Source organism: Marmota monax, unplaced genomic scaffold (genome assembly GCF_021218885.2).
Source record: "Marmota monax isolate L192 unplaced genomic scaffold, Marmota_monax_Labrador192_F-V1.1 WCK01_AAM20220418_F8-fsc00008, whole genome shotgun sequence".
Lineage (NCBI taxonomy): Eukaryota > Metazoa > Chordata > Mammalia > Rodentia > Sciuridae > Marmota > Marmota monax.
This window is the reverse complement of record NW_026694432.1, coordinates 10,122,197-10,148,351: the sequence shown is the minus strand read 5'-3', so window position 1 is coordinate 10,148,351 and position 26,155 is coordinate 10,122,197. Positions and strand designations below refer to the sequence as shown.

The window sequence follows — 26,155 nt, the reverse complement described above, 5'->3', positions numbered from 1 at the left end:
TCTCTGGGTGGAGGGTGTGTGCTTTGCAAGTTCACCCAGCAAGCAAGCAACCAGTTCACACCCCTGGGCTATGGCTGCACCATGCTCACACTGTGGTGAGCGTTAGATCCCTTCGGGCTTCCAGGACTTCTAAGAGCGACTTTGCCAGAGGAATGAAAGACTGAGGATTCGGATTGCTGCATTCTAAATGTTGGTGCCCCTTCCCCCATGCCAGTGGTGAAGACTAATTACCAGTATGATGATATTAGGATGTGGGATCTTTGGGAGCAGATATATCAGTGATAGATCAGTGTCCTTATAAAAGAGACTCTGGACAGTTCCCTTGCCTCTTCCACCACTTGAGGACTCAGCAAAAAGATGGCCATGTTTGAGTCAAAAAGAAGGCCCTCACCAGACACTGAATCTGTTAGAGCCTTGACCTTGGATCTTCCAGCTTTCAGAACTGTGAGAGGTGAACTTCTGTTGTTTATAAGACACGCAGCTTATGGTGTTTTGTTATAGCAGCCCAAATGGACCAACACACAGATGAGGTCATGTGAGAATATGGCACTTCAGACAGAATAGCACTGAACTGGGATCAATAGCCTGGGGTTAAATTTCTTTTCTGCATCTAACATTGTGTGTCCTCAGACAAGGGGCTTTCTTTCTCTAAGACTTGGTTTCTTCTTCTGTAAAATGTGGACAAGAAAATTTCACTCAGGTCTCCCACCCAGGCAAAAAATAATAGGGCAACAGCAACCAGTCTTTTCATCCATAAAGATGGCTCTACTTCTTAGAGAGGTGTCCACCAAAGACCGTTCCTAAAACTTTTGCCCAGCGTAACTCCAGTGGCAGAAAATAATTCGTTCTATTCCTGAGGTTTGAGGAGATATAACTCAAACTAACTTAATTAGAGTTCCAAATTTCTTCTGTGGGGTTTATCTTAAAAATGTAAAAGAGAGTCAGGAGAGTATAGCACTTAAGAGACACTCTGGAGTCAGATGACTTGAATTGTCTGTCACTTATTAGCCTTGAATGAGTGACTTTACCTCTGTGAGCCTCAGATTCCTCATCTGTAAGTGGAAATCAGTTCAGAGGGCTGGGTTTGTTCATTCAGGGCTAGTAGCAGAGGGTATCTGGTCACCAGCCACCCTTTGCTCTGCCCTTTCCCTCACCTAGGACATGGTCCACTGGCTGCATACCAGCTCTGGTAGTGCTGACCTATGGGCATTGTAAAGATGCCCAGTGAGATAGAGACATCAGAACACAGTTTCCTTGAGGTCTCCAAGCTGGTGATTCTGGGGCTCCTGGAGGGGGGCTTCTCCTGGATGGGAGGTGGGCGGAAGGAAGTGGGTGAGGAATATCATTTTTCCCCAGCTCTGGTGATTGGGTGGGTGGAGGTGAGAAATTGGAGGGACTTCCTGTTGGGAGTATTGTGGAGGTGCATTTGAGACTAGTTAAGCCAGGAGTCAGAGGAGGCTAAAATAACCCTGGAGGACCCTGGTTATACCAGGTTGATGGAAGTAAGACATCTGGTAGCCAGCCTCCAAGATGGCCCTGATGGTCTCTACTTCCTGGTATTTTCACCTTTGTATGGTCCCTTCCCACACTGTAACAGGGTTGATCTGTGTGACCAATAGAATGTGGTTGAAGTGGTAATGTGTCACTTCTGAGGCTAGGTCATGAATGACCAAGTGGCTTTTTTCTTGTTCCCTCTTGGATTTCTCACTTCAGGGGAAGCTAACAGAAATGTCATGAGAACACGCAGGCAACCCTGTGGGAAGGGACTAAAGCCACCTGCCACAGCCATATGAGTGTGCCATCTTGGAAGCGGATCCCTCAGCCCCCATCAAGCCTTCAGATGGCTGGCTGCAGCTTGACTACAGCATCATGAGACACTCTGAGCAAGAATCACTCAGTCTTCAGGATCTGGCTCCACAGAGACTCTGAAATGCAGGAAGATGCTGAGATACAGGGAAAAAGATCATGTGACAATAAGTTTGGAATTGGGGTTACCCCTTTCTCCTCCATCTTAATCCTTTCTCTTCTTCTCTTCTCCCTCCTACGCCATGTCCACCTTTTGTAGTTCCAGATGGGAACACTGAGTCCATGTCAGGAGCCCTACTGGGGAAAGCTTGCTTTCTGAGAGGCTCAGGACTGCCATCCATTGCAGATTCTCCCCTCAGGGCGGTCTTCATGAGAGGGGAGAACCTACAGAGAGACCCCCATACCAAGGGATGAAACTGGTCCCAGTCCTGCTCACTACCTATACCCCCATTAACATTTCTCAGGGGCCATACACCAGTTTGTGAATACAGTTTTGGGAGAAAAAATGAGACAATATAAATTTATTCAAAACCTTTTCTGTTTATTTGAATGGCTTTTAAGAAGCAGAAGCCCTCGTTGTAAATGAAGGCATTGACAAGCACGAGGAGGGAGAGGGGTCCACGGGGACAAGCGTATAGCCCTTGATCATGTGACCCGGTGAATGATGCAAAAAGCCAGACCTAGCTGGAACCATGGGGCGTGCTAAGAGCAGGTGAGGGAGGAAAGCTGGGAAGGGTGTGCAAGGCCTAACCCCAGGTGAGGGGACTCATGGAGATGAAGAGGCACATGCTCCGACCTCTAAAGGAGGCACTTGGGAGGTTTCTCATAAACAGCAACTCAGGGGGAGCAGGCGAGGGAGAAGCTGGGCAGCAAATGGTGTGCAGCAAAGGGCCTCTGCCAGGTAGACACAGCCCCACGGTGTGTGATGGCTTCACTCTTAATCTTGTTTTAATCTGGGGATACTGAGATGCTTTTAAGTAGAAACCAGAGATCAAGGAAATGGGACTATTAAATGTAAAACACACAGGGATTGAACTCTTGTCGTCCTCAAACTATGAGCCTGAGTTTAATGACCTCCTACTCTCAGTTACTTGGTTCTAAAAATCCCAATTCCCTGGGCCCAGGTAGCAGTGTAAACTGGAGATTCAAGGGCCATATTTAGCCTACAAGATATGCTTTTTTTGGCCTGCCTGGTGTTTTCTGAATTTGAAATAGTTGCCAACATCCCAAAGTCCAGACTTCTAGGTTCTTGGGAAAAACTGGGTGGAATATCCAGCAATATCAGCCTGCATTCCCACATGGCAGCCATCTGTCGGGCCCTGGTCACTGTTTTCCATCTCCCTAATGGCTCGGCTAATCCCCTTTACTCATTTCTATTTGCTGCTCAGCCCCTGTAGGCATCAGGGTTTGTGACCTGTGCCTGTGCAACTGGTCTGTGGTGATCTCAGTGATTTTCTATGTGGTGGCAGCTACATGTCCAGCCTTGAGCCTTTACCCTAATTCAGTGGCAGACTTCCCATGAAGGAGTAGCCACCCATAAGCCAGGAGGACAGAAGTCAATGACCTCCATCTGCAGTTTTGATTCACCTTATGGGGCCTTTTACTTGGCAAAGATGAGTAACTAAAAGTTCCCAGCCATATTTCACTTTCATACTCCTCTGGGACTTGGCTCATCAGAGAGATACTTCCCAATCAAGGTCAAGGGTAAGTCACTTTTGGCTAGAAGTTCAGACTAGAACATCCAAGCAGAGAAAGGAATGCTAGCCTAGGTTGGGCTGGGCCAGGGTTCAGGGAGGAAAGCAACTATCCTAGACACAGCCATGACATGGCCAGGTATCTGTGCACACTCGGCAGATTTTGCAGCTTTGGGCTTCACCCATGTCAAGTGTGAATGGGCTCCTCTAGAGCTTTGCAATACACAATCTGCCCAACTGTACATGTTGGCTGTGGCACTATTAGGAGGAGGGAAGAAACAAGTGGAGTTAGGCAGGTAGAGTCAAAAGCATTGTCCTAGCCCAGATTCTTATCCCTTCCTTGCTAAGTCTACAGAGCGTAGGGGTGGGAGACAGGGTTAAAAGCCAAGGCTTTGGCCAGAGGCTAGAAGTTGCAGAAGAAGGCTAAGGGGACTGACCTCAGTGGCCCCCACGCTACACACATGCAATGTCCATGAGATGATGGGAACAGCCAGAACCAGTTCCAAGAAGCAAGGCTGGCCCCCACAAACTGAGGATCCTCAATTAATGGAGATAACAGTTTGTACACTCCTAGTGAGGAGTGAAAACATGCACACACACACACACACAGCATCATCAGAAGAGCTACCTGAGCCACTACACATACCCACATAAATATACACACATGCACAGTTTTTATCTGGTTGCACACATTGTGTGCATCCACACAATCACAGTGTTATCGGCAAGAACAATCAGCTCGTCACTCAGGTATGCTTAGAAAACATTTTCAGAGCACCTGAAGTCCTTTATGGCTGGCAAGGGCTACTTGATAGGGAAAGTCCAGCATAGTATTAAGTAGAATGAAAGAAGATGAAAGTAAACCAGTGAATAAAATCACTACAGCTGGCAGCTGAGTGCGGGCATGCAGTGCCACCTACTGGCAAGAGGGGTTTTTGCACTTTTCTTAGAGACCCAGGACAAAACCCAGACACTGCTTCTCAGGGCCCCTTCCAGATAAGCTGCCAACCATGGGATGCCATTATCCTCCTTCTCACTGTGTTTCACTGGAATCAGGTGAGAGCCTGGTGTCCTCAGAGTTGCAGCACAGTATCAAAGTGTGGACATCCAGGACTCCTGGAAAGCAATAGCCACATTGATAGGACAAACTAGGTTTCATCTTTCACCTCCAACCCACTGGTAGAGACTGCCTGGAATGCTGGGTTGAGAAGGATTCTGAGGCCAAGTCTAGGCTTAGAAGAGAGAACTCTCATGATGGAATGGTGACAACAACCGTGGCTGTAGATGGGACAACTTCCACACTGCTATTTCTATGATGGATCTTGGAAGCTTCCGGTCCACAGCTTGTTGGTGAAGGGAAGTTTGTTGCTCACACCCTCACAGCACAAGAAAACTGTCATTCCAGCTTTTACTGGACTTTGATCTTTCATGTGATAAATAACTTCTGAGCCAGCCAAAGCCCTCTTGGAACCCTCTTCATGAAGAATTTGTCCTTGTTTTCAGAGCATGCACATGGATGACTCATTGATATGAGGCACTCAAGTCAACAGTGGGCACTTCACTTTATCCAAAGCTTACATTTATCCCCCATCCCTCTACCAGCACTCATCACTGCCCAAAAGACCCCATGAGGACCACAAAGAGGCGAAAACACAAAGCCATTCTGAGCAGATGCTGAACAACCAGCAGAGATCATCCCTAGTCAAGGGTCCTGCTCCCTGCCCCTCCCACATCAGCTTGGGTCACTTGAGAATAATAAAAACTTGGAATCTTAAATCCTCAAATGGATTTGCAGTGCAGGCAAGGATCAGAGGGGCACAGAGCCTATCCCCCTTGGCAGTGGAGCCAACCTCTGTCCTCATGTGCTTCGGGGCATGTGACCTATTTCATCCCACTGAGGTGTGGCTGTGGATGTTGTCTTAGCCCAGGGGTCAGGAAAATTTTTTCTGTAAAGGGCCAGAAAAAAATATTTTTTGCTTCATAGTTTCTGTTGTAACCATTCAACTCTGCTGCTGGAGTACAAAAGCAGTCAGAGACATGTGTAAACTAGAGCACATGCCGCATTAAAAAATAGCAGGTGTGGTGGCACACACCTGTAATTCCAGTAACTCAGGAGCCTCAGGCGGGAAGATTGCAAGGTCAATGTCAAGCTGGGCTATTTAGCCAGGACCTAAGCAGCCTAGTGAGTCCCTGTCTCAAAATAAAACATAAAAAGGGATATGGTAAAGCATCCCTAGGTTCAATCCCAAGTACCAAAACAAACAAAAACCCAAAATTCAATAACACATGCACACAAGAAAAAAAACTAGAAATTTGAAAAAAATAGGGGGTAGGTCATATTTGGTACAAGAGCCCCTCATTTATCAAATTCTTCATTTGCTCAAACCAGGGGTCTTCAAACAAGGTTCCACCAAATTTGGGATTGTTTGAAAGTGCCCCAGGGATCTGCAAATCTTTGGCTCTGATTTAAATTGATTTCCAGCTATTTATGAATCTATAACCACAATCTGCCCAGTCAGATGTATTCCAGCAGTTCCACATGCAGGAAATCAACATTTTCACTGGCTGTCTAGAGAGCTTCTCTGGTGAAGATCTCAGAGTGGGACTTCTCTTGCCATCACTACGTGTAGAATGGTATGGAAAATAGCGGGGAGCCTGGTTCTAGCAACATACAGACACATCTGGGAGTCCCAGTGCTGCCACTCACTATCTGGGTGGCTTTGGGCTAGTTACTTTAGCTCCCTAAACCAGCAAGGCCAAGACATTGTGAAACAGAATGGACTCTGGCCATGGTGCTAGCACAGCCTCTGCAAGGCTGAACCGTGGGAAGATGGAGCATTCACACTGTAGGGCCCAGAATAATTGAGGTCACCAAGGGATACTCAGGGGACTCAGGGCAGGACTATTTGCCACCTGGTATGGAGGTATTTCAATATTTTGATCATCAGTTTGGCTGTATGGGTGTACACCAGCTGAATATCATTATAATGCTGAATTCATCTTGGATTTGAACTTCTTGCTGGTTTCTTTTCTTTTGTTCCTGACATATTCTGTTACATTCCCACTATTCTTGATTTGCCTCTCAGGTAGGGGAGGGGGCTATCTGCAATGATCTTAGCAGTCTCGGTGATTAATAACAGGGCTTCTGCTTTCCTGCTAAATGGCAGTTCCACTGGGTCACTTCCATTGTTGGCAATCACTCCTGGGTCCAGTGATCTGCAGAACTTGGGGAAGTGGTATTTTCAACTAAAGGGTCCAGCATTCCAGAAGCTGTGGCACCTCTGCCCTGGTGCTGCAGTCTTAAGTCAGGCCTGGGGCTTTGATGCTTATCTGGCTTTTTAATTTCCTGGTGATTCAATAAACAATGCTCCTCACCTCTGGGTCCCTCTTCAGTACTGAGACCATCTGGTCTGGTTGTGATGAAACATGCCCCCAGGACTTCTAGATTTTTACTCCAGCTTCTGAAAGCCCTTTTCTAGGCTTGAGGTGCTCATTTGTGGTTTCAGTAATAGAGTTTGGACCTTCAGTGTCTCTTCATTGCCCAAGGCTCTCTATAGCTATTAATGGTGCCCCAGTGAAATCCACAGATTTTATTGTACCTTATCTTTCTGCTTCTAGCATCACATTTTCCTGCTTCCTCAGAGAGCTGAAGGGTCTGTGGTGTTCATCGTTGGGCCCTCGGGATGGACTTCATGGGTTTTAGAATCTATGAAGTTTATCTCAATTTGATGACATCTGCTGCCCTCACCATGCATAAGTCCTTCTTAGTGAGGCAGCCTGATGCCATTCTATGAGCCTGGACTGTGTCCAGCTTTGTAGGGTTCTTTTGGCCACTGGCTCTGTGAGTCCTGGAGGCTCCTCCAAGAGCATGACTGTGACCCCAGTGGCAGGTAGGCCAGAGGCTTTTTGTCACCTCCTGCCAAAATGGAGGTGACCTGAGGCCGAGTTCCCTCTCTCTTCCTTTTCATTTCCCTGTGACTGTTCTTAGGTTGCACAGCATCTATGGCCAGGCAAAAAGCACTGATTTAGAGGAAGCTCCACACCAGACTTTCTGCCCCAAGGCTGCCTCTGCTGGCCTAAAGAGTCCTGGTTATGTGATGGAAATGGCTGTGTACAAAAACACCTTCATTACATGCCCATCTGGGTGCCATGATGCCAGTGGCCCTAAGGCAGCTGTGGTAATGTCTGTCTCGGCCACTCAATCCAGCCTTGCCCTTCTTCCCTGCAAACAGCCTCTCTGGGCCTCTGACACTCAGAGCACAAGCACAGCCAGCACTTCTTTCCTGGCCCAAACTGGTACTCATTTCTGGAAGCACCTCGGTCTTCTTTTTCCTCCTTCCTGGACTATCTTTCTGCAACTGCTACCTGGTGCCACACTGCCTGGGACATGTGCTCACTCAGACCCTGGGCTGAGTGCTCAGAAAGACAAAGGTTGGGTGGGCTCCCCAGGTTGCCCTTCACCCCCAGGCTCTTGCCCCCTCTAACGATGCCTTTGGTTTTCTTTGCAAAGTGCCCACTCATAGCTAGGATCCTTGGGGAGATGGGCAATCAGTGCACACACAGATGTCTGCTCACCCCTTCTTGGTCTTCCATGGGCATCAGCCATTCATGCTTCTTTCCTTTCTCCCAGAAAGCCAAGGCTGCTCAGCAAAGGAAGAGACTGATTCATCAGGGCTCTCTGGAGGTGGTGAAGGAGGTGCTTCAGGAACTTCTGGAAGAGTGGAGGTTGCCTCATTCCAGAATCCCTTACACAACATCCCAGTGACAGAGAGCTCGTTACTTCCAAAGCAGCTCTGACTGCCTTCGGCTCACTATCCACAGTGGGAGAATTTTGCCTGGTGCACATCCAGCTCCTTCCTAAGTCATTACTGCCTTGGTACTTTTGGGTCTCAGATTAGACCTCCTGACACTTCCTACTTCACCCAGGCAGTGCCTTACCCTCTGGGTCAGCATGGACAACTGCTCACTTCAGACGCTGCAGTTTCTCCCCCTGTGTTTGGGGCCACAGATATTCCACCTCTTTCCCCATTGGCAGAGCTGCTTAACAGCACAACAGGACCAAGGGCCAATAAGAGGGGGTTGGCAGACACAACAACTGAATCTTGGCTAAAATCTGAAGCAGAGAAAACCCGGCAGCAGCAGCTACCAAAGCTCCTCCCCAGGAAGAGCCTGCAGTGCCCCCTGCTGGCTGAAGGAGAACTTGCGTGCAGGTTCAATTTCCTCCCAACTCCTTTTTGAAAAACTTCCACCTTGGCAGCTGACCCCTGATGGTCCAACTTAGAGAATTCTAGGAAGCAGATGGGTCACGTTGTCCATTGATTTCCAAACATGGAAAGATATATACAGGGCTGCTATGGAACATTGTGTCCTTTAACAAAGGCCTCTGGGCTGAAGGGTATTTGGGGGCTGAAATCCAGCCTATATCTTGTTAACAAAGCTGTGTAGCCCAGCCTCAGCCTGGGTCTGGCCACAGGAAGAGGTATCATTTTATAACTGGCCTAGAGAAAGTGTCCCTTTGTGTGATTTGTACATTCTAGGCTGCATCCCAGCAGCCCTGGCACAGAATGCTTTCTTCAAAAGGCAATTTCATTAAAACAAACAAACAAACAAACAAACAAACAAAAACTTCTCTGGCTAAAGGAGAATTTAGAAACCACCTAAAAGATGTGGGAACTGAGGACCATGAAGGGGAAGAAGTCATGCAGTTAATGCCAGGGCAGAGCTCAGATGCCAAGTCCACCTTCTCCACAGCAGTTCTTGGCACTGCACTGGGCTGGTTTTTATCCCAAGGCCCTTCTGAAGCATCCTGGCTTTGCTGATCCTCCCCTGCTCAGTCCCATCAACTTCTCCCTGAAACCAAGCTACTCTGCATGATCCTACTGTCCTAGCTAGGATCATGGCACAGTGTTTGCCCAAAAGGGGGCATGGTCAGTCAGTTCGTTGACCCAGTCTGTGCGATTTCCTACAAGTACCTCACCCAAAGGGATGAGGGCAGACGTGCGGAAGGACAGAATGGCGAGGAACTAGAAGGGGCCACCAGACAAGGTGTTGAACTAAGACAGGGAGCCTGAAGTGAAGTGGCTCAGCTACTGTGCAGATGGGGCCTGCTTTGCAGGTGCAGCCCGCCGGGGTGTCTGTGCCACGCCGTAAGGCACATGGGCAGCCACGGTGCCCATCTCCTGAGCCCCAGCCACGTGGAACATCTGATCATCAAAGAAGATATGTGGGCGAATCTTCTCCAGGAGGGGGCCCTTGGGTGCTCCAGCTAGGAACAAGGCCTCATCCGTCTCCAGGCCCCAGCTGCGCAGGGTCTTGAGAGCTCGAGCCCCAGAACTGGCTGCGCTGCGTGCTGTCACCAAGTAGGTGCGAATTGGGCATTCTAGCCGCAGGCCCTTGGAGTAGAACTTCTTCTGCAGCCTACCCAGTGCCTCCAGGAAGCCCTTTAAGGGGCCCTATGAAAAAGTAAGGGAACACTGTGAGCTCAGCCTCCCCAACAAGTGCTCCCCTCCTCTCCCTGAGGCACTAGTATCCTCCTTGTTGGTATGAGAAAACTTTTCAGGATCCCTTGTTTTGCTGTGCCTGCTGGGGTTCCTGTGTGCATCAGTGGGGCTGTAGGTACCTCAGTCTGGAGTCTGTCTTACTGAGACTGGGGCTGTGCCAGAATAACTGTACCAGGGCAATTGTTAGTGTGCATATCTATCCAGGCCCCCATCAGCAGGTGTCTGTCTGGCAGCTCTGTAAGCATGGCCTTCTGTGCCCACCAGAAGGGAAGATATTAAAATTAGTAACTATGGCATGGACACCCTCCAGCTGTCAACATCTGGGACACAGGGGCCAATGTGTATCTGGTGAATATGAACCTGTCCCTGGGCACACAGGTGGCTCAGGATGTCAGACTTAAGCGCTCTGAGGGCAGGGAAAGGATTTATTTCTCTACAGTGCCCAGAGCAATGAAGCTTAACCCAATGAAAAGTCCCAATTCTTCAATTCTATACAGTGTGATGAGACATGAGTTAATGAGGATATATGAATTAAGAACTGGAAGATGATGAAGACTGCTTATTTCTAAAGTAGCTGGGAATAAGTTGGTCTTCTAGGCTTAGAGACTTCTGCCTTGCTGGATGACCCAGAGCAAGCAGTAGTCCTTGGGCCTCTATTGACCACTTAGTGGGAAAATTGTCTTGCTCTGAGAAACTGATTTTTTGGGAAAATCCAAACTGGAGCTCCCAGGAAGACTGGAGAACCCCACAGCTCCAACCCCAAGAAATTTTCAACAAGTATTAAGACATGTTCCATTCTCAGAGGCCCATTGAGCAATCTGAGTGTGACTGAAGTCCCTGATCCCACTCACCGAGGCATAGCAGGAAGTGGCCCAAGCATACAGTCTGTCCCAGCGCCCCACCCCATGCCCCAACCAGATGTCCCTGCTCCAGTGGGCCTGGCCCTGTGGGGTGCCAATCCAGTTCTTCCTCCTCCAGGAAGGGGAACGGGAGTTTCTTCAGGAACAGGAGCTTACTCAGAGGTGATACCAGAGAGGAGTTGAGGGATCCAGAGACAGGATGGGGGATTCAGAGGGAGGAGGTAAGGCTTTTGTAGAGCAGTGGGAGTTTCCGACAAGATGTGGGGACTTAGAGAATGAGAACTTCAGAGAAGGGGTGGGACCTCAGAAAGGGGATTAGGCTCCAGAAAGGAAGGAGGACAGGAAGGGACAGAGATCTCAGAAAAGGGATTGGAGCTGCAAGGAAGGGGAAGAGGTTCAGAGTGGGGCTCAGAGAGACCATGGAGACTTCAGTGAGGATGATGGGGACTGAGTAAAGGGGTGGGCGCTCACTGAGGGGGCTGGGGCCAAGCCAGAGGGACGAGGGATTTAGGATAGGTGAGAGGACCTGGCTAGAGTCTGGGCTGAACCCAGGTTTGGTTCTGACCAAGGGCAGGTTCTAGGGAGCCATCTTGTTCTTCTCAGGGGTTCTGGGACGATGTAGAGCACCTGAGCCAAAGGTTTGTTCTCATGAGCCTTCTCATGCTCGAAGAATCTGTCCAGCCCATGCGCCTTGACAATGCGCTCTGACTCGTCTGAGAAGAGCACAGCATCCCCATCGAAAGCCACGCGCAGTTGACTCTGGGACACAACGACATCCCTGCTGGGGCTGAAGATGGTGGCAGCTGCAATCCCTGGGCAGAGAGAGGCAAGCATTGTCTGTCTTCAGAGCAGGCAATAGGGACCCCCTGGGTGGTGCAAGAGAGGGCTGTCTCAGGCTATGCCAGAGAGGGTTATCTCAGGCTACACTCACCCCACCTGCTTTCCCCCACCAGGAAAGAGGGCAAGGTTAATGAGACCTAGTGTTAAAAATATCTAAAAACCAGTAGTTAGGTCATGGACATTGGCCATAGGAGTAGACAGAGCTGTAGCTTCAACATTGGGTGCTAAGGGCCCTCACCTATGTGGAGAGGTCTGGGACAGTCCTGGAGGCAGGAGGAGGCTCAGGGCAAGAGCTCTTTCCCAATAGTATGAAGGAATTTTAATACCAAGAAAAATCACGCTAGGGATCAGCCAAAGAGCTGGTCCTGGGAAGAAGAGTCCACCAGGCCCTGCTCTCCTGCTCAGGGCTCCTCACAGACCCCTGATATGGATCTACGGAGGGTCTGGAAAGGAGCCCTTTACTCTGGCTAGCCCTGGTCACTCCCTCGCTGTTGATTATGATAAGTTACTCACCTTCTCTGGGCCAAGATAAAATTAAGGTCCTTATGGCTCTGTCTGGGATTGAGATTCCAGGCTGCATTAGGGGTGGGATGGGTGTGGGCACCATGTCTACAACCACAATGGTTCCCAGGTATGCCCTACTCAGGGCAGGTTGGCCATTCAGGGTTCCATGAAACAATACAGGTAGCCCTAGGGGTGGTAGCACAAGCTACCTTTGACTGTGTGAAGTCTCCATAACTGGGACTTCTCTGTGGGAACCCAGGCTAAAGGCTAGAGCTGCCCTGGACACCAGAGCACCAGTGCTAAGAGGCTGGAAACCTGGCAGCTTGTCTTCATCTCTCTGAAGGCCACTTCTGTCCTGCTCTTTGGGAATCCAGGATCATAGAGGCAGGGCTCAGCAGAGCTTTAGGAGGAGTGAACAGTACAGGCCTCACAGCAACCTCGCTAGCCTGAGGATGCCAATAGCAGGGCAGCCCCTGGGCATCAGGCTAGGCACCTTTTCAGCTCTGCTAATGCCAAAGCCAAGGTGACCCAGAACCATCTGACCCTGAGCAGGGCCTCCCTCCAGACCACTCTCCTGCTCCCTAGCCTGAGGTCAGGTTACAGGCTCACAGAAGCATGCCTACATGTCAGCACTCAGGCCTCAACCAGGGAGTGTGACATCTGCCTAGGGAAATGGCTCCTGGGTCCTGATTAAAGAAGCCTTGTGGAGCTCCCAACAGCTCAGGAGAGTGAGGCGTCAGGAGAGTGGCCAGGCTTACAGGCAGGAGAAAGCAAGAAAGAGGAAGAGAAAAGTGGATATGGATCCTGCCACTAGTGTTCAGCCTGGGGAGTCTTCTCAGGCAGCCGGGCAGTCCTTCCTCTGTGGCCTGTGTGAGTTGGATACACACCCAATGGGGAGGACTGAGTCTATCCTGGCCACCATAGTCTCCCCTTGAAAAGGGCTCATAGAGGGAACTCCCCTTTGTTGGAACTTGCCCCTGGATTTCCTGGCCTCACTTTAGCTCTGGCCAGCCCAGCTGCTGGAGATGCTGGCCATTTCTTGAGCCCATCACTCTGCCTGGACCGGATATGGATCCCCCGTCCCAATGGCTCAAAAAAGGGTAGGAACTGCCCATGATCCTACAGGAAACAGAACTCTCACTGACCTGGAGGAATCTTAGAAGGAAGTAGCTTTCTGGGCTGTAAGGAGGGTTTCCATGGAAACAGAAGGTTGGATAATGCTGATGAATAAATCCATCTTTAACACAGTAGAGCAGGAGGTGGGAAAGTCGAATAGGTGGGGCCTTGTTTTCAGACTTTATAAACAGATCACAGGAGTTTAGGCCCAGGCCCCTCTCTAGTTACCATAGCAACTCCCAGCACCTGTATAGTTTTAGGACCCAGGCCTCCCACCTCTCAGACCACTTTGCTAGACTTCCTGTATTTTCCCTCCTCATTCTGACTTACCCTCATCAATGGCTTCTCGCACTTTTTCTGCATCAGCTGACAAGTAGAGGTTGGTGTGATAAGCCTTGAGGTAGCAGATGGGGCTGTTCCCTCCTGTCATGCAGAACCTCTCAATGAACAGATCTGGGGAGGAGGCAGAGAGCACCCAGGTGAGGCCAGGGTCAATCCTCCAGGTTTTAGAATGGATTCTCTGTGCTTAAGGAGTGCCATCTTGGATTCGTGTGGTGGTGGGCAGCAGAGTGATTCTCTGTGACTTTAGGCCAGCATTTCCCTTCTGAGCCCCTTCACCCTTCATCAATGACATGGGGATGAAACTTCCCAGCTCACAGAAATTCCCTCTTGTTAGGGAATCAGGATGCTATAGACTGCGGGACCTATAGACACCTGACCCAGCTGTCAAACAGTTAGTTCCCATGGCTGCCAAGGGTGTAAAATATTTGCTGGTCAACGGCTGCGATTGTTTTAAGTGATCTATCACTACTTCAGCCCCTTACCCAGAACCCCTGTCCTCCTCACAGCTCACAGTCCACAGTCCACAGTCCACAGAAAGGTGAAATGCCCAGCAGCACCACAGAGGTCTTTCAGGGCCAGCTCCAGCACTATCTACTTGGCGCGTGTGGACTGCTCAGCATCTATCACACAGGCGATTAAATATTTTTAGTATCACTTCTGCTCCCATAAATTTGAAATTAATATTTAAAACATGCCAACTGGTGGCTGGGGCATAGCTCAGTGGTAGAGCCCATGCTTTTACACACAAAGCCCTGGATTCAATCCCTAGCACCCCAAATAAAGAATTATTAAAGTAAATTATATAAAGCCAACTGGATTAGCTTGTTTCCTTAAAACAAGGTCTTAGAAATCTGTCTCTCTCTCTCTCTCCCCAAACTGGATTTCTCTGCTTTTCCTTGTTTTATATTCAGAAAGCAGAGAAATCCAGTTTGGGGACCGCCAGGGAGAGGGAGGGAGGGAGAGGAGAGACAGAGAGAGAGAGAGAGAGAGAGAGAGAGAGAGAGAGAGAGAGAGAGAGAGAGAGAAAGAGAGAGAGAATGTGAACTTGCCAGAGAAGCGTAAGTAAGGGCTTTCCAGTACTTGGCTTCAGGCCTCTGTGGGCCCAATTTTACTTCCTGCCCCAAGGTTCTGAGACACCCTGGAACCTAATAAATTATTTTCTTCATCTGAAGCCAGCTCTGGAGGGTCTAGTATCTTTTTTGAGGTGTGGGTACGTGGAATTGAGCTCGGGGCAATTAATCTCTGAGCCACATCCCCAGCCCTCTTTTATATTTTATTTAGAGACAGGTCTTGCTAAGTTGCTTAGGGCCTCACAAAGTTGCCGAGGCTGGCTTTGAACTCACGATCCTCCTCCCTCAGCCTCCTGTGCCACTCGGATGACAGGTGTGTGCCACCGTACTCGGCAAGTATTTTTAATCAAAAGTGTGGACTGAGACACAGAGCACTTTTACTCTAGCAACTGCCCATGATTCTCCCAGCAGCTTTGTGTGGCCTTTTAGCCTCATTGCAGGTAAAGAGGCATGGGGGCAGAAAGTGCTGCTGTCACACAGGGAGTGGGGCCTGTGCACTGTGTGTGGAGCTGACTTGTGTCGGCTTGGGAGAGCCTATGGTCAAACGAATTATGTGAGCCATTTGGTTGAATTTTATTCAACCATGGGTGGCTTGAAATCAGCCATTGCAGGAATATTGACACCTGAAAACTGGCAACACTTCAAATCAGGTTTTTTTTTTTTATTTTTGTAAACAGCCAGTTCACCAGCATAGCACTGAACTTAGGGGTCCAGTGGGTACCAACTGATGCTGCATTGGTGTGGCCCATCCCCTGGGTGTGGTAGGGCCTCCTGCTTACCGTAGTGGTTGATACTGTTGATGAGGCGGACTCCCACTTGAGCATGGTTGTTGGTCATGAGCACGATGTCAAAGACATCCTCACTGTCGGGGTACAGCTCCCGAAGCCGCTTGTTTACAGCCTCCAGAGCCTGGAAGGAGAGGGCACCCTGTTGCTCAGATTCTTATGATGGATACCTGGAGCTGGTGGCCAGGGATCTAATGAGAGGAGGGGAGGAGAGGAGAGGGGAGGAAAGAACAGGGGAGGGGAGAGGAGGGCAGGGGAGGTCGGAGGCAGACCTGGGATGAGAACAACTCATAGGGACAATCTCCTAATGGTGTTCTTCACCGGTGTGCAGGGTGTTTGCTCTTCAGGAGCACCTCACAAAAGAGATGAGTGAGGGTCACTCACCAAACTGGTTACCTGGCACAGGGCTACATCAGTCCAGAAGAGGGGTGGCCTCTTCTTCAAGCCTGTGCCCCCGTGGGGTTGCATCTGTACAGAGGGGGCTCCTTTTCCTTGCTCAGACAATCATGGGAGTGTTTTTTTCTAGTCCCCACAAAGGCACTCTGTGGGCAGCTGCAGGACCTGCCCCTCACCTTCACGAAGGGGAAGGCTGGCCCAGGACTGAAGGGCTCATTCTCGTGCTCCAGCTGGTAGCGCACGTACTCCTCCACGCCCTGCTCCGTGTAGATCCGCTGCTCCTCGTCCATGCGGAACAAGGCTCGGGAGGACACAGCAATGGTGACAGCATTCTGAGGCCTGGGCTATAGAGGTGCAGGAGTAAGGGCTGTCACTCAGACTTGCTCCGGGGCAGGTGTTCCTATGCAAACCCCTCAGCTACTGAAGACGTGGAAAAGACCCAGGCCCAGGCTTTTCCCTAAAGAGACTCAGTCTGGGAAGAGGCAGACAGGTTAGGACCCTGTTTACAGAGAACCCAGAGGCAGAGGATGGCTTGCCACCTAGAGTGCAATCTGAAGGAGGGACATGCCCTCAGGGAGTTCGCAATTTGGTTGGGACATCTGAATACAACAGAAAAATGAATATGATGTATGTGGCCCAAGTATGACTGATGCTTGAGATCCAGGTGGTTTCCATTAGGAAATGAGAGCTACATGCCCTAAGGAAGAAATTGATGGCCAGGAACATAGCAATTACATAAGAAAATTTATCTCCAGCCCAGATCTGTCTCCTGAGTTCCAGATTCAAATATCCAACTGCCCCAGCTTCAACTCATCATGCCTGAGGCTGAATTCCCACCACTTCTTCCACCCCCAACTTGATCCCTCCTCCTTTCCCTCACCTCCAGGCTCAGCACCACCACCCACTCCAGAGCTCCACCAGAAGAGTAGACAGCACTGCTGCCGGGTTTCCGTTTTAGAGACTAAATGGCTCAGGGATCACTCCAGGTAAACTGGGCTAACTGGGCTGCATCAAAATAACCACACAAGAGACACAAATACCTTTTTCTTTGGGTCACTGTGACAGCTCCTCTGACCTTAAAGGTCCACAGGAAGAGAGAGAGAGAGAGCAAGTGCTGACCCCTTTTATTGAGGAGAAGCTATTCAAATGAGACAAGGGATCAGGTTTCAGGGGGCTGAGTCTATCTTCATGATGTCCACTGTCAGCAGGTTGACTGACACCTGGGTAGGCCACACTCAAAGGCACAGTAAGAGAAGGGGACACACACACAAGGCACTTCCATGGAACATTCTATCCTAAACAGGGCAAGGGGTAAGATTATAAAGGAACAGGTGAGCATAGCTCCACCCATGGGGCTGTAGGAAGACACAGCCTGGGCAGGAAGACACAGGTCACTCGAACCCTAGAAGAGCAAGGCAGTCTAGCGGCTTGGGTGCCTGACGCCACATAGCCCAGCAGGGGAGTTAACTCAGTCACGTGCTAGGTTGGTCTCCCACACACCACTGTCCACAGAAGCAGAACCCTGAAGCGGCTTCACTCCTTCTTCTTCCCCGGCTCCATTCTCCATCAGCCAATCACCCCAAGCAGTCAATACGACCAAGGTCCAGCCACTTCTTTCTGTCTTCTCTACCAGACACCAGGCCATCAACACCTCTCACCCTCTACAGTTTCTCACTCATGCTGCTGTCGGGGGATTTTCCTAAAGTGCAGATGGGAGCACAGCCCACCTCTTCAGTGGTGACCACTCTTTTCAGAGTGGAATTGGCAGCCTTTGGTATGGAGTTGGAAGTCCTTCACAACAGACCCCTTTCTCTTTCCCCACTCTCAGCTTCTGCTTTCCCAGTCTTGTTCAATGTGACCTTTCTCATATCTGACACACCCTCCCCTTCTTCCTCTGAGCCTTTGCTGTTCCCTTTATGGATATGCTGTTTCTCATACTCTCTGTCCAGCTAACTTCTACTCAACCTACAGGTCCCAAATTAGACTGTCACCTCTAGGAAGACTACCCTCACCACAGTCTCCATTTGATACCTCTCCTGTGGGTTTCCTTCTTAGTACAATTAACATTAAATTATAATCACTTATTTAACGTTTTTCTAGGTGAATTTAGGAAGGAAGCAGGAACATGAGTATCTCATCTGTTATTGTTATTATTGGTACCAGTAGTAGTACGGGGGATTAAACCCAGGGACACTTTACCAGCAAGCGAAGCCCCCAGAAGTTTTTTATTTTTTTTATTTTGAGACAGGGTCCTGGACTGGGGGTATAGCTTAGTTGGTAGAATGCTTGTCTTGCATGCACAAGGCCCTGGGTTCAATCCCCAGCACGAGAGAGAGAGAGAGAGAGAGAGAGAGTCTTGTTAAGTTACTGAGGCTGACCTTGAACTTGTGATACTCCTGCCTCAGCCTCCTGAGTCGCTGGGATTATAGATGTGTGCCACCATGTCTGGTTTCATTACTATATCTCTGTGCCTGGCACAGAAAGGTGCTCAGCAAACCTTTAATACCTCTGGAATTCTAACATATTTCAAAAATATTTCACACATATACATGTATATATGTTTTTAATTTTTTAAAAAAATTATTTTTTCTTTTTAGATATACATGGTAGTAGAGTTTATTTTGACATATTATATACACATGGACTATAACTTATTCTAGTTAGGATCCCATTCTTGTGGTTGTACATGATGTGGAGTTTCACTGGTAGTATATTCACATATGAACATAGAAAAGTTATGTCACATTCATTGGATTGAACCCAGGGGTGCTCTGCCACTTATTGCTGCCACCCAATCTTCAAAGTATTGGTAGTAAGAGGTGAGTCCTTTGGAAAGTGATCAGGTCATGATGGGATTAGTTATTCTTATAAAAGACACACCAGACAAGGCCCTTCCTACAACACTCCCCTTTTAAAAGTTTTTTAAATTTTGAGACAAGGGTCTCACTAAGTTGCTGAGGCTGGCCACAAACTTGCAATCCTCCTACCTCAGCCTCAGAGTCACTGGGATTACAGGTGTGCACCACTGGGCCCAGCATCAATATACTTTTAACATATTTCAATAAGAAAGTGTGTGCAATAAAAAACTTCACATGGAGCCAGGCACGGGGGCACATGCCTATAATCCCAGTGGCTGGGGAGGCTGATGCAGGAGGATCTTGAGTTCAAAACCAGCCTCAGCAAAATTGAGGCATTAAGCAACTCAGTGAGACCCTGTCTCTAAATAAAATACAAAAAAAGGGCTTGGGATGTGGCTCAGTAGCTGAGTGACCCTGAGTTTAATCCCCGGTACAAAACAAAAATGAAAAAATTAACATGAAACAGAAATTCCACTGCAGTGCCCTCATCTGTTCAGATTGCTTCAAATATAGCAGGTGCCCAGAAAATATTTTGTTAGTTGGTATAAAACTGGTGGACATTGACCAGTTTTTTATGCCGGACACCTGAGCTTGGGTAGAGACATGGCTCCTATTCTCAGAGCTCACGGTGTGATAGGGAAGGTGATGGTAGTAAGAGGTGAGGACTTGGGAGGTGATCAGGTCACGATGGGATTAGTAGTCCTACAAGAGACACCAGAGAGCTTGCCTTGCCTGTTCCACCATGTGAGGACACAGCTAGAAGTTTCCATCTTTGAATCAGAAAGTGGACCCTCATCAGATACCAGTCTGCTGGTGTCTTGATCTTGGACTTCAGCTTCCATAAATAAATAAATTTATGTTGTTTATAGTAAAAATCACTGAGTTTATGGCACTATTTGTTATAACAGCCCAAATGGTCTAAGACACCCACTTCTGGTGGAAAGGGGAGAGGAGTTTGACACCACAGACAGCAGCTGGACTCTTTTTAGTCCCTGGCAAGGATCAGAATGTGGGTGCCCAAGGGATTCATGGACACCCAGAGAGTCCTTCCACATCTCTGTGACCTGGGAAGTCCTAGATCATGATTCCTACTTTATAGATAAGGAGACAGGGGCTTAGATTGAAGTCAAGACTTGTGAGTGGACCTCAAATTCTGGCCTGTTCCTGGTAGCCCTGTGAACTATGGACCCCATCCCACTGCTTCTTTCTGGGGTCAAACCTGGGCTCCAATCAGTTGATAACACTGAATGATCACCGTGTGACAGGCACTATGCTGGGGACATAGCTGAAAACAATACAGGAGATCCCTGCCACCGTAGATCTTATTTATGATTTTCTTCAAGGCAGGGATTCATGCCATTCATTAGAAGAACACTGTCCAGTGGAATTTCCTGTGATAATGCAAATGTTCCATAATCTGTGCTGTCCATGTGGCTATGGAGCATTTGAAGTGTAGCTAGTGAGACCAAAGACCTGGGTTTTTAATTTCATTTAATTTTAATGAACTTATATATCTACATATAGTTAGTGGCAAGTGCAGCTTTAGGACCTAAAAACAGGAATAGAGAGCCAAAGAATTCCCCAAGGTCATGTGACTGACTGACCTCAGTTGGCAAAGTATTAGTTTTTAACCCCAACCAAGATGGTGTATGTGGCAAGTAGGGTCAGTGTAAGGAGTGGTGGAACAGGTCCTCCTCCTAGGCTCAACCCAAATGTCTTTCCCAGTTGCTGAACACTGTATGTCTGTGTTTCCTTGGGCTGGGCACCCCCTAGCCCCATCAACACTGGTGATCCTTCAAGGAAGAAGCTAAAGTCAAAAGCCCTAAAGGAAAGGGGTGATAGGGTGATGGCCATAGATGGTAAGGGTAGGATCAGAGGTGGGGACATTCACTCTTCATGAATCTAGGAATTCTATATGCTTTTGAGACAGGGCTTAGCCTACCCTATCCTCTGGGCTTACTACCCCAGGGACAGACCCATGCTCCCTTGAAGGATAGAGAGCCAGCTGCTCCCCAGTCCCTTCAGGCAGATTCCCAAGCCTGTCATTCCAGCCCAGGCAGCCAGCCAAGGTCTCAGTCCCCACTTTCTGTCCCACAGTCTCTGCCAGACTGCCAAGTCCTAAGTCTCCTCTGGCCGAGCTACCCAGACCCCATCTCTTCCCACTCCTGACCATTGCAAGAAAAATCATCCTGGCTGCCTTGGCCCGAGGAGTCTCTATTTCCCTCTTTTCCAGATAGGGAAGTAGGCTAGTGAGGGGCAGTTTTGTTCTACACCACACAGCAAAGTCAAGGCAGAGCCAAGATGAGATCCCAATTTTCGACTTCCATCCTGGCCTCTGTCCACACAGCAGTTCCCTTGATATGGCCCTCCTCAATGGCTCCCAGAAGTCCCCAATCTCTGTTACTTTAGTGACTTCCTTGGATATACCTTCCCTAGCCTCCCTTTCCAGATTGGGAGAAATGGTGAGAGGTAGAGTCTCAGGACAGGGCATCTTTTCCCTCTCAAATGGAATTCCCAAGACAAGGACTCTGCTCTCCACCCCCAGACTACTCTCAACACAACACCAAGTAAAGTGGGGTCGAAGGGCCTCCAGGGCATGTGCTGCTGTAGGAAATGCGGCTCCAGCTGGAATAGATGAATGGCAGTCAAGACTCCAAGCTGACCGGAAGAACAGGTGAGAGGCTGCTTAGAGACCCTCCTGAGCCTGGCCAAATCTCTAACACCTGGTCACGTGTTGTCAGGTGCACCAAAATCAGAAAGCAGCCCACATCTCAGACTGGGAAATGGGTCAAAACAATTCAGTGGTTCAGCCTGGAAGCTCTGGCTCTAGGAAGCCAGAGTCCTGCCAGCTCCCTGCCTTCTGCTGGGGCTGAGGCATTGCTCTGACTTAGGGGGTGGGGAAGGAAGATTAATAGAGGGCAGCTCAGCTACCACTCCCACTCCAGCCTGCCTGAGAAGCTTCCATATAAATCAACATGATTCTGCCTAGTGCACCCAAGATAGGAACATAGCCAAAATGCTATTATTTCTGGAAGGACTTAGAGAGAGAAGGGTGACTGGGAGAAAGGAACAGAAGAGCTCTGGATTGAGGAAGTCCTCTGACCCCATAAGGTGAGGGCCTCCTATGTGCCTTCACTCAGTTAAATATTTCCCTCAGGCTCCTGGGAATAAGAATAAGTCCGGGCCAGGCCCTGATGGGGCCCAGGAGGCCTAAAGCCCCCAAAATAGCCTGTGGGAAGAGGGGCTACTACAGGAAGGAATAGGAGCTGGGAAGCCTCCAGGTTCCTTGCCTCCCAGAGATCCATGAGGGAGGCTGGAGGGGTCATGACTGACCTCTGGGCCTGAGCTCCCTGGTTCTTGGTGCTTGGGGAGGAATAGGATTTGGAACACTGAAGCCACTCCAATCTCCAACATCCATCTCCTCTCCAGCCCCCAGACCACAACATCAATCTAGCTTTGCCTTCTGTCTGTTTTGCCTTCTGCCAAATCTGCCCTTTCCAATCCATCCAGCAAACAGACCTAGAGTGATCATCTAGAATGAAAATGGGATCAGGCAAAAAATAAGGGATCAATTTAATCCCCTGCTGAAAAATCCTATAATAGGTCCATTATGGTCTCCATGTTTTGTTGTTGTTTTTTTTAATGTAGGTTGATCTTTTATTCAAATGAACTCTTAGGCAGAACCTCAAAATGAAAATCATATTGCCATAAATAATAGGTATGAGCTTATTTTACAAATTCAAACATATAATATATATTTATGAATGTATTTATTATAAAGTCAACCAACAAAAACAACACAGTTGTTTTGATGAGAACAAACATAAAACCAGGGGTGGGGACGCCAGGGCAGACTTAAGCTTTAGAATCCAGCCAATTTGTTTCTGTTTTTGTTTTGGAGCAGGGTTGAGAAAGCCCTGATTCATACAGATAAGTGGTTGCAAGTGGGAATGGTTTTAATTTTGTTAAATAATGGGGCTTACAATCTCAAGATGCTTTTCTATTAAATAGAACTGAGGAAAAGCTTTATTCTGAGGTTTGCTAAAAATGTAATAATAATAAACCTGTAGCACAAGTTAATATGTCTCTGGTCCCCATAGTGCTGAAATCTCCAATGAACACATTTGAGTGAGTTGGGCTTTATCACATATTTTTAATAGTTTAAAACATAGTTTAAAGAAGAAAGAAAATTGTATTCAATTGTCTGCAGGCCCCCTGAAACATGGGTCTCCACAGAACCTAGTTTGAAAACCTCATCTCACTAAGGCCCTGTCCACAAGCCCCAAGTTCCTCCACCCAACAGCATCTCTGTTACTCTTCTCTGAATAACCCCACATTTTCCTACTGAGTCCTGATTCTGAAACACAGTCCTTGATTTCAAAGACATCTCCATCTTTTCCCTCTCTGCCTGGGAAACTCCATCTACTCAGGTTTTAAGATCAGCTGAAACACCAACTCCACAAAGCCTTTCCTGGTGGGCAGTCACTCCCTCCTCTATGCTCCCACTGCACCATGTGGGATCTTTTTTTGAGCACCCACCATCTCCAGAGCCTCCAACAGTGCACTGTGATCTCCTTTGACTGGGGCACAGTTTAATCAGTATCTCAATGCCATGGATGACCAAGGCCTAGAGATGTCCAAAGAATGACTGTTGGGGTGAGCTTCCTAGAGAAGGCTCTTTGAAAGGAAGCTTTAAGGTCCTTTGAATACATCCAGGCCAGCCTTTATCCTCAGTCCCTTCCCCAAGCTCTGAGATCTGGGAAGATGGACTGAGCAAGGCTAAAGGCAGACCAGGGCTTTATGATTTATTCCACAGGGGAAGAGGAGCTCTTTCCTCTGTGTGAGGTCTCAAAGGTTGGACTCAACTTTGGGATGTTAATATCCATTTCAAAGGGGGAGCAGAGCTTGCTACTGGGGTGCAGAACCCAGCGTTGGGACCCTAGAATGAGGGGCAAAAAGGCCTGAGCGCACAGAGCAGATCCCCAGTGCCTGGAGCAAGAAGCTCCTTTTAGGACGCAGGGAGGGCAGCATCCCGACACCGAGAGCAGGGCCCCAAGCTATGGCCCGAACGCAGAGGTTTGGGTCCCGAGCCCGGTGCCCAGATAGTGGAGAGGGGAGCACACAGAGAGGAGCCGCGTTTCCAGTTTCGAGTTACCGGAGCCTGGGACGCTACTTCAGGCCGGGTTGACCAGCTTTGCCAACAAGTGCACCCAAGCACCCCGGATAGTGGGGAAGGAAGTAATCTGGGGTCGCAGCCCAATCTGAGCAGTGATAACACTTGGGGGGAGGGGGACCCTGGCGTGGAAACTGAGCCGAGGGGTGGGGGAGAGAAGAAAGAAAGAAACAACAACAACACACAACCACCAGAACAGAGCTCCCAAAATAAACCCGAGCCTGAGCCAACTGCTGGGCGCTTTCTGGAGCAGAGGAGCTACGTTCCCTCCCAGAGGGGCACTACGGGTCCCTTCCCAGGGGCCTTGCAAACCCGCCTCTGAGTGACCCTTTCCCGGCGCGATCTCCCCATCCATGCCCGGCTTTTACCGATTTAGGTTTCTTCTTGGGCGCGAGGTTGTCATAGAAAGTCTTGGCCTCCTCCCAGCGCGGGGCCGCGGCGGTCTCTGCCCCGGGTCCAGGTTCCCGGGCCTCCCGGGACTCTCCGGGTTCCATGCTCCAGCTCTGACCCTGCCGGGCTGGAGCAGGCGGCTGCGGAGACGCGGAGCTCGCGGGGCCGGGCTGCGGGAGGGAAGGCGCGGCGGGGCGTGAGAAGAGGGCGGGCAGCAGCGGCCAGGGTGTCAGGGTGAGCCGCCGCCCCGCCCGCCCGCCGCGGGTGGGGGACCCGGGAGGTTAGGCTCGCCCTCTCTGTCGCCGACGTGCTGCTGCTGCTATAGGTGCGGGGTACAGCTGAACTCTCCTTTCCCGACGGACCCGCGCCTGAAGCAAACTGAGGGATGCGGTTCCAGCTTTGCAAGCTTGTAGGCTGCTGCGGATTCCGGATTGTCAGGATGATATTCAAGGGCATGGAGAGAGGGGAGATCTGACAACTTTTCTCACCTAGAGTGTGGTGATCACCAAAAGAGAAAATGGAAAGTGACTCTCCACCCTCCTTTCCAAAGCTAACCGTCCCTCTGAACCCCTCGGATGCCAGAATGCTGGAACCCTAGGACCCTGAGCAGTCCCCTTCCCCCATCCTGCGGACTGAGGAGGAGGTGGATGGACAACTCCAACTACCAACAGGGACCTGCTCCTCAGCGGGGGGGCAAGTGGGAGATCCAGCCAGCAGCCCTTCTATACCATGGCGGAGGCAGTCGAGACACTGTGCGTGCGATGCTGCCTCTTCTGCGCCCTGGCCTAGCGGGAAACCCAGATCGAAGAAACTGGGACTCTGAGACCAGATTCTCTCTGGCTCCTTGTTGGCCAGCAGAGGGCGTGCGTTCCCAGGTCCCACCTGCCGAATTGGGAGTGGTTATTTACATGTTATGGAGGGGCTGGAGGCGGGAGCTTAGAAGTAGGGCCTAGGAAACAAATGTTAAGCAGGTTTTTTTTTGTTTGTTTGTTTGTTTTTTTTTTTTGGAATTCCACGGTATTGTCCCTTTGGTGCAGAGCCCTGAACTATGAATATCACCCATTCCAAGGAACAGGTCAGGAAGTCTAAGAGTGAATACAGAAAGGAGGGATCTTCCTGGCCTCCACCATGTAAGGAGGAACCAACCAAACCTTGTTTGGGAAAAAGAGGGAAATTATAGTAACCAAAAAAGGTTATAGGAGTGAGGGGATGTGTGTTTGTCCTTCCCAAGACTTAGCAGATAATTTCTAGTTATGACCCCAGACCTCTCCCACCCTGCCTGCCTTTGCTAATTTGATGATAACATTCCTCCTATCTGAGGTGGCCTTGTGACTTGCTTTGACTAACAGAATGCAGTAGAAATTACGTTATATGGTTTCCAAGCTTAAGTCTTAAGAGGCCATGCAGATTCCATTTTTTGCCCTCTTGGGAACCAGCTACCATGTAAAGAAGTGTGGACCATTCTACTGCAAAGAGGCCACGGAGTATAAGAAGCCAGTATAGAGGTTGGGGATGTATTTCAGTGTAGACCATGTGCTTAGCATGTATGCGGTCCTGGGTTCAAACCCTAGCACCCCAAACAAACAAAGGACAGCAAAAAGAAGCAGCAGCTAGTGAAGAACTGGGTTTCCCAGGTGACAGCACATGAGTGAGGCCATCTTGGCTGTTTCAGCCCCAGCCTTGCCCCAGCAGAATTCACCTATATGACTCCAGTCAACATGAAGGTGAAAAACCAACCAGGTGGACCCAGCCAACTCATGAAATTGTGAAAAATAATAAAGTGTTGGTTTAAGCATTAAGCTTTGGGGTAGCTTGTAACAT

General features: G+C 49.2%; 1 protein-coding gene across 2 annotated transcripts; it reads right to left on the bottom strand.

The window, feature by feature from the left end:
• Positions 1-2,326: 2,326 nt before the first annotated feature.
• Positions 2,327-25,190, bottom strand: Nt5c1a (5'-nucleotidase, cytosolic IA). Of its 2 annotated transcripts, XM_046469404.2 has the most exons (7): positions 25,063-25,190; positions 24,313-24,822; positions 16,090-16,257; positions 15,512-15,641; positions 13,651-13,773; positions 11,488-11,672; positions 2,327-9,952 (listed from the first exon to the last, which is right to left on the bottom strand). In XM_046469404.2, the coding sequence occupies exons 2-7, from the start codon at positions 24,436-24,438 to the stop codon at positions 9,587-9,589; spliced, it is 1,098 nt and encodes a 365-aa protein (XP_046325360.1). In that variant the 5' UTR covers positions 24,439-24,822; positions 25,063-25,190; the 3' UTR covers positions 2,327-9,586. The 2 variants fall into 2 exon arrangements, with proteins under 2 accessions (XP_046325360.1, XP_046325362.1); XM_046469406.2 differs by lacking the exon at positions 25,063-25,190 and having other exon boundaries at positions 24,313-25,013.
• Positions 25,191-26,155: the final 965 nt, after the last annotated feature.